This window comes from Hemicordylus capensis, chromosome 8 (genome assembly GCF_027244095.1).
Source record: "Hemicordylus capensis ecotype Gifberg chromosome 8, rHemCap1.1.pri, whole genome shotgun sequence".
In the NCBI taxonomy this organism is placed as follows: Eukaryota; Metazoa; Chordata; class Lepidosauria; order Squamata; family Cordylidae; genus Hemicordylus; species Hemicordylus capensis.
The window spans coordinates 19,349,204-19,363,659 of NC_069664.1; the positions used below are offsets into that span (position 1 = coordinate 19,349,204).

The 14,456-nt window shown below is 51.3% G+C and overlaps 1 protein-coding gene across 6 annotated transcripts in view; it reads right to left on the reverse strand.

The window, feature by feature from the left end:
* Positions 1-13,891, reverse strand: part of ROBO3 (roundabout guidance receptor 3) — a 271,458-nt gene extending 257,567 nt beyond the window's left edge. For all 6 annotated transcript variants that reach the window (XM_053269999.1, XM_053269998.1, XM_053269997.1 and 3 more), the window contains exon 1: positions 13,714-13,891. In XM_053269999.1, the coding sequence (XP_053125974.1) occupies positions 13,714-13,885 (172 nt within the window). In that variant the 5' untranslated portion in view covers positions 13,886-13,891. The remainder of the gene's footprint in view (positions 1-13,713) is intronic.
* Between the last annotated feature and the right edge of the window lie 565 nt (positions 13,892-14,456).

Here is a 14,456-nt window from a genome sequence, read left to right on the forward strand (position 1 = left end):
TGCATTCTACCAAAGACAACCACAGGGCTCTGTGGTTGCCAGGAGTCGACACCAACTCAACGGCACACTTTACCTTTAAACTATCATAGGAAAATAGGGAGCTGCCATATACTGAGTCAGACCACTGGTACATCTAGCTCAGTTGTGTCTACCCAGATTGGCAGCATCTTCTCCAAGGCTGGAGGCAGGAGTGTCTCTCAGCCCTATCTCAGAGATGCCAGGGAGGGAACTTGAAAGTTTCTGCATGCAAGTGCTCTTCCCAGAGCGGCCCCATCCCCCTTTGGGGAATATATTGCTCACAGATGTCTCCCATTCAAATGCAAACCAGGCAGTATCCTGCTTAGCCAAAAGGATCTCTCCATACTGGGGGAGTGGGCAACAAAATGGTAAATGCGGTTCAGTGTAAGCAAGTGTAAAGTGATGCATATTGGGCCAAAAAACCCACACACACAACAACCCCCAACTTCATATGGGTCCGTTCCAGCTCTAAGATCCTATAATTCTATTTACCATGCTTTTTGTTCACAAAAACGCAGCTCCCTATGTCTACACACTGACTGGCAGCGGCTTCTCCAAGGTTTCAGGCAGGAGTCTTTCCCAGCCCTACCTGGAGATGCCAAGGATGGAACCTGCCACCTTCTGCATGCAGAGCAGATGCTCTAGCACTGAGCTCTACCATCAGCCACAGATGGGGGGGTGGTGGTGTCCCGAAACAGCCCCTAAACCAGAGATGCCGGGATCGGGATACCCCCCAGAATGGCCTGGTTTTCTCCCCCTTCCACTTGCACAGACTTAACAGACCCCAGATGTGGTTGGACAGCCTCCTAGGACCCGGGCGCTTGGATGGATGCACAAGGACAAAGCCCAACCTGGGCAGCCAGCCTCTGGGCTCGACCTCCGGCCCCCTCGCCTGGAAGGGGCTACCTCTGAAGTGGCTGGAGCTGGCCATTATCTGGACCCTGACCTCGTCCTCCCAGCCTGGTGCCGATGGATCGGCTGCTTCCTGCTGGGGGCCCTCCAGTGAGAGGGAGCTGGTTTCCAAGGCAACGAGAAACAGCCTCTCCAGGCATCAGCAGGGGGACGGTGCTGTCATTCACCGGCCATCCCGCTAATGGCTGTCACTCAAAAGCGACCCTTTTCTCATCCGCTCCATAGAGGCCTCTGGTCGTTTTCTGGGACTGTTCCAGCAAGCAACTTTTCCCTTTAAAAAAAAAAAAGTGTATACACACAAAATACTAATCCACCTGCTAACTTGTCTAAGAGGCACCTTTTTAACATGGTGATTCTCTTTATTTAGCAGGGGGAGAGTAACTGGCCCTCTCCACCCCCAGCACAGTACCTCCAGTGACTGTTGCTGTATCTATCTTATGTTTCTTTTTAGATTGTGAGCCCTTTGGGGACAGGGTTCCATCTTATTTGTTATTTCTCTGTGTAAAACATCCTGAGCCATTTTTTGAAGAGCAGTATAGAAATCGAATAACTAACTAACTAATGTCACCTTTGCCTGGATCCTGGAGATGCTAAGGCGGCGTAGAGTATCTTCCTGCACAGGTTAGGCACTAAAGCCCCCAAATTCTCTCCCCCTTCCTCTTTTCCAAGCACCCACCCTCAGGGTCCAAGCCAACCAGTGACAGGCACGGGGGCATTTCCCAAAGTTTCCTCTGCTCTCTTCCCAGCCGCTGCATTGCTCGAAGATGCTTCTCTTCTGACCTCTATGCAGTACTTCCTAGATTATCATAAGCAAGAAGACAGAGAGGTCTTTGCCCCAAGGAGTTTACAATCCAAATGTCAACTTAGTGGGAGGGGAGGGGAGGAAAGACAAGAATATGCACAAATCCCAGTTCATGTTCCCAGGTTTTATTCCAGTAGGACAGTAGTAGTATTCTATCCAGTTGGATTGTAGTAGTACTAGTATTCATAGCAGTAGGATGGGATAGCAAGAGGGGCTAAGCCAAAAGGTGGGTTTTGAGATGGGGGTGGCGGTGGTTGCAGCAGTATTATGGGAGAGACTATCTTCCACTCTCTATCTGGGAGAGACCTTCAGTTTTATAAGGAGAAGCAAAGGAGAACTCCTTGCAAGAACCTGGCTGTCTCACAAGTTCAGAAGAGCAACATTAGCTTTGCAAGAGGTCAGTTGCAGATCAGTAGGTGGGGGGGGGAGGTGATATTATGGAGGTGTCTGGGAGAGAACGTCAGGTTTATAAGGAGAAGCAGGGGACAACCAAAGCAGAACTCCTGGCAAGACCCTGGCTGTCTCACAAGTTCAGAAGAGCATTGTTCGCTTTGCAAGAGGTCAGCTGCCCATCAGTTGAGTATAAAACAAGTATAACTGCTTGAACTGCGGATTCAGTCAGCCAGGCACTCCCAACAATTCCCCTCATCCGCAGCCCCAATGGCTGAAGGCTGAGAAGAACCCCGGCTCACATCACCTCTACCATGACATTTCCCAAGGGAGTCCGTTCATACCTTCAAGCTGCCACTCATCTACATCAACGAAACAATATCCACGCACATGTGAACCAGCCCTTGGTTTCCAGATCAGCAATCAAACTTTTCCTCCTACGTAACTTTGGCAGTGCAGCGTCTCTGCAGACAACTGTGGAATGTGGCGTGCATAAAAAGGGCCCTGCTGCATCAGACCCAAGGTCCATGGAGTTCACCTTCTCCCTTTCCTCAGAGGCCTATCAGATGCCTCCGAAAAGCACACAAGGAGGGCATGAAGGCATTAGACCTCCCCACTTGCCTTCCAGCAACGAGCATCTGGTGGCATATTAATAACAACCACATTTGTATACTACTACTTTCCAACAAAGAGTTCTCAAAGTGCTTTGCACAGAAAAAAGAGAGAAGGTGGCTACTTTTCCCCAGAGGGCTCACTGTCTAAAAGTAAACATAAGACAGACACCAGCAACAGCCACTGGAGGGATGCTGTGCTGGGGATGGATAGGGCCAGTTGCTCTCCCCCTGCTAAACAGAAGAGAATCACCATTTAGGGCTTATAAAACAGGGGCTCCCAACTTTGGGGTTCCCCAGAAGTTTTTGGACCACAGCTCTCATCATTCATTGAGGATGGGGGTGATGGGTGTTGTAGTCCAGCAATGTCTGAGGATCCAAGGTTGGAAAACCCTGGCATGGAATTTATTACTTACTTACTACAGTTATAAGCAGCTCTTCCTGCAAGGAGCCCAGAGCAGTCTACATGGTCATGCTTATTCTCACAACAACCCTGCGAGGTAGGTTAGGCTGAGGGATAAATGACTGGGCCAGAATCTCCCAGTGAGCTTAATGGCTGAATGAGGATTTGAATGCAGGGCTCCCCGATCCTAGTCTGACACTCTAAGCACTACACCACATTGCCTCTCAAGAGTTTTTAGACTTCATGGCGCACAGTGTTCACCATCCTCACACAGGAAGCTGCTGTGTACCGAGTCAGACCTTCAAGTCTATCCAGTTCAGGGCTGTCTACTCTGACCGGCAGCAGGGTTTCAGGCAGGGCTTTCCCCCAGCCTGACCTGGAGATGCTGCCAGGGATTGAACCTGGGACCTTCTGCATGCAAAGCAGATGAACTATGGCCCCAATGCACCCCAAAGCTGTTCTCTGGGAAGGAAGACAGTGGCACCCAGGCATGCCAGCATGACAGCTCGGCTTTGCAAGATCTGGATCCCTCCACCCTCACGAAGCCTTCCTGCGGTTCCTCTCCCGTCCCCAAGGACAGCGCTTCCCACCGCCGCTGCTCCTCCTGGTTGCCAAATGGCCCTGATAAATAGCTTATGCTAATGGGGTGAACGCAGAGCAGAGGGAAAGTGCCAGGGTTAATAAAGCCGCCACGTCCCCCTGTGTGAGCCGCAGCCCTGCTGCTTATGCAGCACACGCTCCATGCATAAAGATTGAGCGGCCCTTTGGAGCGGGCTCTGAGGCTCCGCGCGAGGCATCGAGGCAACTCATTAGGACGCGAGGGTCCCCTCCCCTCTCCAGTTCCAAGGCACCTTTTCTTTCCTGGCGCAGCCCATTTGCTTCCCGTTTCAGGGGGATGGCTCTGCTGCAGCAGACACACTAGATCAGGGCAGCCCTTCCGTGAGGCGAGGCGAGGCAACAGCCTCAGGCGGCAGAGTTTTGGGGCCTCAGCAGGGTGGCAGGGTAGGCAGATATCCTTTATTACGGTCCTCAGCCAGATATACAATCATCATACAGTTTGCGGTAGGCCATAAGAGCCTACACAGCAGTGGTTCCCAACTTGGGTGCCTCCAGATGTTGCTGGACTACAACTCCCATCACCCCCTGCCACAATCAATTATAGCTGGGAATGATGGGAGTTGTAGTCCAGCAACATCTGGAGGAACCCAGGTTGGGGAACTCCTGGATGAGAGCCAGGTAAGCATCTCTTTGCGGATTTGGCGCGCGATAAAGCAAAATGTAGGCACATTTCGAGAAATGAAGGTCATCATAAGCAGACAAAAGGTGTGGCAGACAAAACATATCAGTATGGCCGGGATAATTGACTAAGAAAGGCGAGAGAAAACTACTTGGGATATCCTTGTGAAATGAGCAATAGAACAAAACATGCGCAGTGGTTTCAAAGGCAGCTGTGCCACAAGGACATAGCCAAGTGCTATAAGGTATAATATTTTTTTAAGGGTGGCAAGAAACTTTATGCCGACGATGAATATTTAATAGCACTTCTCAAAGCCCTCAAAGCAGCTAGCATAGAAAAATAAATAAATACAAGAGAGGAGCCCTTTGGGGCTCCCTGTCCCCAAAGGGGCTCACCATCGAAAAAGAAGCATAAGGTAGACACCTGCAGCAGCCACTGGAGGGATGCTGAGCTGGGGATGGACAGGGCCAGTGGCTCTCCCCCGCTAAATACAAGAGACCCGCCCCTTTGGAAATGGCCTCTCTGCTCAGTTAGCAGGGGCTTGTCATTGGAGCAGATCTTGGGGGCCTTCGTAAACTTCGCAAAGAGCACCTCTCCTCATTTTCCTTGCAAGGAGCACAAGGAGTGAAGAGGAGGCTGATGGGAAGTTTCTCTCCACCCTGCCCCCACCATGCCACCCACCATGCCACCTTCAAAGCTTGCAAGGGTTGGTTTTGGAAGGGGCTCCCCCCTGCCTGCCACCTGGGGCAAGGCAGTATCGTGTATCGTGCAGCATCTGCAAAGTTTGTGCTTCACAGCCAAGTTTTTGCATTTACAAGATGAGAGAGAGAGAGAGAGAGAGAGAGAGAGAGAGAGAGAGAGAGAGAGAGAGAGAGAGAGAGAACCACCACCTGCATACAATCACAGCTGATCCTGGTTATCTATCTGTCGTACTCAATGCAACATGGGAGGAGGCGGACCTCACAGCGCCATTTCCCATTGGTTAAAAACAGGTGCAGGGAGTGGGGTGTTGGACTGGGACCGTAGTGCTAGAGGAAGGGAGGCTGACCCTCTCTCTTGGGTGCCATTTCTCCATATTAAATTGCTCTGCTGGAAAGGTTAATACCAGTGGAAGGGAAACATATAGGTATCCATTTGCCCCCATCACTTCCTTGGCTAATAGTAGCTTCGGTGGTGTACACACACGCACACGCACACGCTGCTTTTCCAGAAATAGTCCTAAAGGCCCATTCACACATTATGTTGAACACTTGTACGGCAAGTGTACACAGGTGCAATCATTCGCAGGTCATGCTGAACTCAGCTACAGAGTACACTTGCTCTCTGCACCATGTATGGTTCACTTTTAAAACGGACACAGGTATGGTCATTCACACAAACACATAGACAAGTGTACAGGCATCTGTACACTTGTCCAGCATAATGTCTGAATTGGGCTCTAATGAAGGCAATCTAGGCATGCCAAGAATATGCCCTACCACGGGTTCTCCCCAAGAGAACAACACCAGGGCACACACCCTAAGGGAAACCAGAGAAAACCCTAACCCTCATCAGAGATACAAAAGAAGGAATTCAGCTCAGTTTCATAGGAGCACTGGAAGCGGCCTCTTACTGAGTCAGACCCTTGATCCATCTAGCTCAGAGCTGTCTCAACACTGACTGGCAGCAGCTCTCCGAGGTTCCAGGAAGGAGGCCTTCCCAGCCCTACCTGGAGTTCCAGCCAGGGATTGAACCTGGGACCCTCTGCCTGCAGATGCTTTTCTAAGGAGCTACAACCTCATCCCCTATGGGAAATACCTTGCAGCACTCAATGTTAAAATAAAATAAAATAAAATAAAATAAAATAAAATAAATAAGTTGTACACCGCCTAGAGATATACATACCAGGTGGTATACAAATATGATAGATAGATAGATAGATAGATAGATAGATAGATAGATAGATAGATAGATAGTCACCCATCCAAATGCAAACTAGGGTGGACCCTGCTTAGCAAAGAGTAAAATTCATGCTCTTTACCACAAGACCAGCCACCTAGTGGCACAGCGGGGGAAGTAACTTGCCTAGCGAGGAAGAGGCTGCCAGTTCGAATCCCCGCTGGTGTGTTTCCCAGACTATGGGAAACACCTATATTGGGCAGCAGTGATATAGGAAGATGCTGAAAGGCATCATCTCATACTGCGCGGGAGGAGGCAATGGTCAACCCCTCCTGGATTCTACCAAAGACAACCACAGGGCTCTGCGGTCACCAGGAGCCGACACCGACGCAACTGCACAACTTGACCTTACCCCAAGACCAGCTCTCCTCCCCTAATATCTCTGCATCATAGATATTCATCAGTTGCTGCCTTGCAACGGAGCACTCTGCAAGGGTTCACGCTTGCCGCTTTCTGATCCTTCCTTTTAAACAATGCACTGCTTCGAACAAGCAGACGCTTCTTTATTAAACGCCAGTTCAGACGATGAAGGACCTTAGCCCCTATGGCGTCTCGGCAAAGGCAGTCTCCATATCTGTGGGAATCCTTTCATAGTCATTCCACAGAATGTTCTTGGAAGGAGAGGACGCTTTTGTGAACAGGTTTCCTTGGGCAGAATTGAAAATTAAGAACAAACCATTTCGGAAGTCCTGCATGAATGCCATGCCTTCCCAAACTGTCCCCAAATCTGTTCCAAATCTGTCCCCATCCCAGCTCACTACTCCTAACATGTGCTAAATGAGATTGCTCAGAACTGCATGAATGATCAGAGGAAGAACTCTGGAGATTCCTGTGCATTTGGGATGTAAGCCCAAAGATCTCTAGAGATACTAGCTAGAGATGCTGGTGGGGTCATCATCCACAATTGCACACTTCAGCCACAAGAGGGAGACAACGACTTATTTGGCTTGTGTTCACTTTCTCCCTCGAACTGTGCCATGAGTTTCACTTTCAAAAGAAATGGTGCGTCTTCATTTGCTGTGACTTTTTGCATGCATGGTACTTACTGACAGTGAAAGTGAGTAGGAAAGTTCGATATTGCCTGCTGGGCCAAAGGCAAAAATGACAAAGGAAAGCATGGCGTAAAGACAAAAAGCATCAATGCAAGTTTTGTACCAAGTTCATCTGCCTAGTTTACTAGGTACATAGGAAGTTGCCCTATACTGAGTCAGACCATTGGTCTATCTAGCTCAGTATTGTCTACACAGACTGGCAGCAGCTGCTCCAAAGTTGCAGGCAGGAGTCTCTCTCAGTCTTATCTGGAGATGCCAGGGAGGAAACTTGGAACCTTCTGCTCTTCCCAGAGCGGTTCTATCCCCTGAATATCTTACATTGCTCACATATCAAGTCTCCCATTCAAATGCAAACAGGGCGGACACTGCTTAGCTAGGGGGACAAGTCATGTGTGCTACCACAAGACCAGATCTCCTTTCCTAGACCAGGAACTGACTGGATACTTAAGGACTTCCACAAGCATAAATATATCGGCTGCTAAAGCCTCATTCATCTGACAGAGGAAGAAATTAACAAGACCCCATGGATGCCAATTAAAGGTGGCTAATTGAAAGTTAGCGACAAAGTGCATTTCAGGTTGAAATAACCACTGACACCGACTGCCCGAGGGTGGGAAGGGTAGCTCCTCCATCACTTAACACTTTTAGGGCGGAGGGACAGCCATCAAGGAAGGCCCCTCTCTAGCCAAATGCAATTTAATGAGCTTGATTTACATAGTGTGTGTGTGTGTGTGTGTGTGTGTGTGTGTGTGTGTGTGTGTGATCAATTTGACTGGGCTGAGATATACTGGGTTGTCCCAGCGGTCCCTTCTGACTTAAAGATTTGCAATTCTCTGTACTTGCCCTCATTTGCATTAATAACAAATACTAATTAATAATGCTAATGAAAAGGGCCTCCTGTTTATGGCAGTGTGGGGGAGGCCACACCAAGGTCCCCAATGGGCACCAAGAGAGAGTCGGAGACAAGCTGCATTTAACGCCATTTACATTTTTAAAAGGGACAACTCTGATTCCATCAGCCTAGACTCTCCTCTATTATTTATTTAGCGATTGTTTTTCCACTGACCCCGGGTTTTTCGTTTCCTGCCTTATCACATCACTGCACGACAGAAGGCAGAACTCCAAGCCCAGAAGATGCAGAGATTTGGAGACCAAGAGGTCATCTGGTGGCACCTTCCCTGTTCCACTGTTGTATTCCTGTTAGAACCGTGGGGCAGGCAGGAATTCTACAGGTGCAGCTTCCACCCCAGCAAGAGCATCAGTGATGGGGAAGCTGAACCCGCCAAACAGCTGCCTGACACATGGCTCACGACAAAGGCAGACAACCTGTGTCAGGAATGAGACGGGCAGGCCTTTATGGCTTTCTCTACTAAGGTCTTTCTCAAACCCCGGCTTGGTTTTTCCAGTTCTCCGCCATACCAACTTTCACGTTCAAGAGTTAATGTCCTCATGCTTTTCACTCATATCCAACCCCGACATTTTCTAATGTAGGGACAGACAGAAGGAGAATCAAGATACAATGGTGGCAGATGATGAGAAATATGTCCCTTTTTGATCACGTCTGTCCTTAGAAACAGGAGGGTGTGCAATAACCACCAGATCATTCTGGTAAAATAGCTACATTTCTATCATTCAGCAGACTACTGTAGCACAGATGCTTCCAAACCTGAGCCTCAGTGGAGCACAACTCCCATCACCCCCTGCAGCAAGGGCCAAAGGCTACTGGGGCAGGGGGTGATGGGAGTTGGAGTCCCCAGTCTGCCGGTGCCTGTAAGACTTCTGGGGGCCCCCCAGAGGCCTGCCCCGCCCCCATACCACCTGCCTCTTGGGGAGTGCAGCCATGTGAGTGCATACAGACTATATCTGTGAGCACTACAAAATATTCCCCTCAGGGGATGGAACCACTCTAGGGAGAGCAGAAGGTTCCAAGTTCCCTCCCTGGCTTCTCCAAGATAGGAATGAAAGAGAGACTCCTGCCTTGGAGAGGCTGCCGCCAGTCTGTGTGGACAATACTGAGCTAGATGGACCAAAGGTCTGACTCGGTATATGGCAGCTGCCTATGTTCCTACGTTCAGAACAATTGTGGGCCTTTCCAAATACTGAAATTCTAGAATACGGAAAAAGGTGCCTTGGCGGTAGAAACAGCTGGTTGGTTCATATATTTATTTATTAAATGTATATATTGCTCTACTGGCCACAGTATATAAGAAAACCACCACCTTAAAAGGTGTCTCTTTGCTGTTAGATGGGGTATACGCGGACCATAATAAAGAATGGAACTGAACCAAACTTGGAGTTTTACAGGACATTTAAAACCGGACCTCATGCAGATTTTAAAAAGCAGACAACTCTAAAACGATACGGTGATTCTATGCTTATGGAAAACGTGCCGAGTGGGATGGGACTACAGAGGGAAGACCAGAAGATGGAGCATGTCACCGCCTAGAAATTGTACCTTGAACTTGGACAGGGATGCTGGTTTTGTGTGCAGCTGGGATTGAGTTCTGGGCTATACCACTTCAGAATGGAGGTGGCAGGTCACATGACTGAATGCACTTCCTTTCAGAAGAGAGAGAAAACAGAACAGCAGATGTGATAGAATGAGGTCTACTCCAGTCCTCTCCCTGACATCCTGGCTTTATATCTACAGGTGTTGTCATTTTTCCCATAGTAAGAACTGAGTCATGGTGGTACTTGCCTGCAGGTTGAAGTGGTATAGTCCAGACACCACTTTACCCCCTCATCACCGAGTGAGGACTCATTCACAGATGCTGGAAAGGAGAGATCAAGAAGGGTGTCACAAGAAAGCACCCTTTCTGGAAGAACCAGAGACCCCAGGGCGTTGCAAAGGATTTCTGAAGGTGGCAGAGACTTTGCTACAGAAGCCAAGATTGGGGGGAAACACAGACGTGTTTAAGTTCCTAATTCCTAGAAAATGAAAAGCAGGGAGAGACTAGATTCTGGAAGCCACTTACCTGGACACTGAAGATGTGTGTTGCCATAGAAATAAGGATGTCTGCTTTGTTTGCAGGGATAATTGGTCATTTCCATTTGGTTCAGGAAATCATCTGCGTGCCATAGATAAAAGACTAACCATGTTAAGGACTAACTCTTTGCTTTTAATGGGCCAGGAACCAAACTGTAACCGATCCCACTTCTATTTTGACAAATAAGTAAATAAATTAAAAAATCAGTACCTACCACTATGTCTCAGTGTGGCATCGACATTATAAGTCCCTCGATGTGCATTTTCTCCAATAATAGGAAGCCAAACCCCTTTCCATCCCTTTAAAGCAGGGATTCCCAATCTTGGGTCCCCAGATGTTGTTGGACTACAACTCCCATCATCCCCATTGAGGTTGGAGATGATGAGAGTGGTAGTCCAACAAGATCTGGGGACCAGTGCTCCTTGTGACAGGGATTCCCGGATGTTGACTACAACTCCCATCTTCCCCAGCCAAAGGCCATTGCAGCAGGGGGTGATGGGATTTGTAGTCAGAAGCATCTGGGAATCCCTGCTACAGGGAACACTGCTGGGGACCCCAAGGTTGGGAATGCTGGCTTTAAAGAAACCAAGTTGCCACAGAGATAACATTGCATCAATGTGTAAATCTCAGAGCTATGCAGGTCTCTTTCCTTTTCAGGGAGTGGAGTCAGGAGCTTTCAGGTACATTCTTACCCCTGAACAAAGGCTTGGTGCAAGTTTTGCTTGCTTACCTATGCCATGCATGCATTCTGGGACTGTCAACCGCAGCAGGTTGTAAGGAGTGTGAAATGGGATGTGGGAAGAATCAGGCCCATGGCATTTACCAGCCGGATCCAACAGGGGGCGCCGGTTGGCTGGTTTACTTTTCATTTCTGGTTCCCGCAAAGTTCAAGAAGCATCAGTGGTGCTAACGGAGCATTTTGTATATCGACATGCTGCTGATCTGTGATACTGCCCACAGCGTACTCTGGATCTCGGAACAGCTCGTCGTCGGCATCCCAGCTCATCAGCTGCTGGAATGGCTCATCAGCGCTACTCTTGGCATGGCGTTCACCTTCCTGCAACAGCCTCCTGCTGTTTGGGAGCTCTCTTGATCGTGTGAGTCGGAGATCGGGAGGCGAGGAGTCCTGCGTATTGCAGAGGCACCAGGGAGAGGCAGGCATCACTCCGAGGCGCTCGGCAGGGAGCTCCAGTTGAAGGTTGCTGCTTGCGGGCTGCAAGCTCAGTGGCGAACCTGGGTTCACCCCTCTCCATGATGGACTCCACTGGGGTGCACAAGAAAGCGTGTGTGTGCGCGCGCGCGCAAAACTAGGAGAGCCAGACCTCGCCTCTCCAGATGACGCGCAGACGTGCGCGCACAACGTCTGAGAAAGGTGGACGCAACTACCGTCTTTCAAAAATGGAATTTAAGTAGTAAAGTTCATTGGACTTCACTTTGGACTAAAGCTCTAGGACAGCGAATCCCAACCGCGACTCCCCAGATATTGTTGGACTACAACTCCCATCATCCCCAACCACAGCAGTCAAAAACAGGGATTCCCAACCTTAAGTCCCCAGCTATTTTGGGACTACAACTCCCATCATCACCAGCCAGAATGGCCAAAACAGAGCCCTCAACTTTGATTTCCCAGCTATTGTTGGACTACAACTCCCATCATCTCCAGCTGCAATGGCCAAAAACAGGAGCTCCCCACCTTGAGTATCGGACTACAAGTCCTGTAACCCCAGCCACAATGCCCTAATTCCTGCCCTGAGAGACCAAAGAGCCTCACACACACGGTCATTTCTAAGAAGGAGCTCAGATCTGTCCCTTGACCTCAGATCCATGAGTCTCCGAACTGTAAAGCCACCGGGATGAGAGAACTGCACTTTGCACGTGCTCAGAGATACTGATTTTTAATTTCATGTGTTTGCTTTGGCATTAAACATAAGTGGGGGAGGGGGCGCAGAAAGTTTGCTCAGAAGTACCTCCCATCAAGTTCAATCTAAGGGTGCATATATGGACCGACAGCAGCACTTCGGATTTAAAACCCCCCACAAAAAAACCAAAAACAAACTAGGCATAAGAGTCATACTAGGGAGTAAGCCCCGACTGCAGGCAGGCAGATCCACAGTAGGCTTACTTAGAAGTAAGTTCCACTGAGTTCAGTAGGGCTGCTGCTGACTCCTATGGGCATATGAAGACTAGGCTGTAATCCGGTGCGCGCTTACCTGGGAGTGAGAGAGTCTCACAGAACTCGGTGTGAGTGAGTTACTTCCGACGTGGGCGCATTGCTGAGAAGCCCGGATTCGAATCAATCCCGCACTCGGGACATTTCGGATGAGCAGATTCCCCAGGCGGGAGAGGGTCCCAGAGAAGAAGGCTGCAAGCCCCACAGATGCGCCCTCGGAACTTAAGCGCACACACGGGTCACTTACACCGCACATCCCTTAGGAAATGCCCAGCGCCACTTCCGAAACCTCCACGAAGCGAATTCCGAGGCAGCGGCAAAGGCTGCACACACGCGAAGGATGTCCCCCGCCCTGCCCGCAGCACGTCTGAATGGCCACAGTACCCAAGGCTTGCCTTTCTCCCAAATGCCTGGATGGAAACTGGCTCCAGTTTCTGAGCACCCCATCTCTTGCCTTTCCCCTACCCGGACTCAAGCCAGATCCCCCTCCCGCAAACACTCACAACCCAACCGGAACTCCTTCTGCTTAGGTACCACAAAGTCGCCCATCCCTACAGCTTTCACCCCTTGGAACTCCGGCACCCTCAACACGGGGCAAGAAACCCGCGCAGGTAGAGTGCAGCTGGATCCTAAGAAAAGCGGGGCCGCGGCGTCCACACGTGCTGGGGCGGGGAGTGGATTTAAGTTCACACAGTCACACGTGCTGTGCAGGTCTTCACTTGAGCGCGTGTGTGAGTGAGTGAGAGAGATCACCTGCTATCTTGTTCTTTTCCTTCCTGAAAGGCAGGCTGCCCCTTCCCTCCTCACCTGCCGCCCTCACTCCACTGGGAGGGGGCGAGGATCGGGCCCCCCGTTCCCGGAATCGGGCGAGGAGGATTGGGCCCCCCGCTCCGCGGATTGGGCAAGCAACATGCATCAGCCCCCACCCCCCGCTCCCCGGATCGGGCGAGCAGGATCGGGCCCCCCTCCAGCTCCCCGGATCGGGCGAGCAGGATCGGGGGGCCCCCCCAGCTCCCCGGATCGGGCGAGCAGGATCGGGGGGCCCCCCCAGCTCCCCGGATCGGGCGAGCAGGATCGGGGGGCCCCCCCAGCTCCCCGGATCGGGCGAGCAGGATCGGGGGGCCCCCCCAGCTCCCCGGATCGGGCGAGCAGGATCGGGGCCCCCCCAGCCCCACGCGCGCGCAGCCCCTCACCGTTGCCGCTGGTCAGGTTGCCCAGGTCGAGGAGGCTGGGGCTGAGCGCGGCCAGGGCGGAGGAGTTGAGCCCCAGCAGCAGCTCGGAGGAGTTGGCCAGGGCGTCGCCGGCCGCCAGCGAGTCGGCGAAGAGGTTCATCTGCAGCAGCGTCTTCAGCAGGTACCGCAGCATCCTGGCCGCCCCTCCGGCCCGCCGCCTGTGCTGGCATCCGGAGGAGGAGGAGGAGGCGCCGTGCAAGCATCCAGCGCTCAGCCGCCGCACCGCCGCTCTGCGCCTCCTCGCCGCTGTCCCCTCCTTCCTGCCTGCCTGCCTTGCCGGAGCTGGGCCGGGCTGGCCGCTCCCTCGGGGGCCGGGCAGGCGGAAAGCAGGTGCCGCCGCCAATAAATGTTTAATTATTGGATTAATAACCCTCCCTGGAGAGCGGGGGGGGGGGGAGAGGGAGGGAGAGGCCCAGCTCTCTCCCTCGGTGCCTGAGAAGAAGGAGAAGGGAGAAGCAACGGAGAAGGCAGAGCGTCCCCAAGGCGGCAGGCTCAGCGCGGGCTGCTCCACTGTCCCAGGTGCGCAAGAAGAGGACCGCACGTGGAGGAGGCAGTGTGGTGGAGTGGTTAGAGAGTGCGGGGACCAGGAGGAGCGGGGGATAGGGCCGAAGCTTAGTGGTGGAGCATCCTCTTGGGCTTTGCAGGCGGGAGGTCCCAGACTCAGTCCCTGGCATCTCCAGGAAGTTTTTTACACCTGGCTTTTA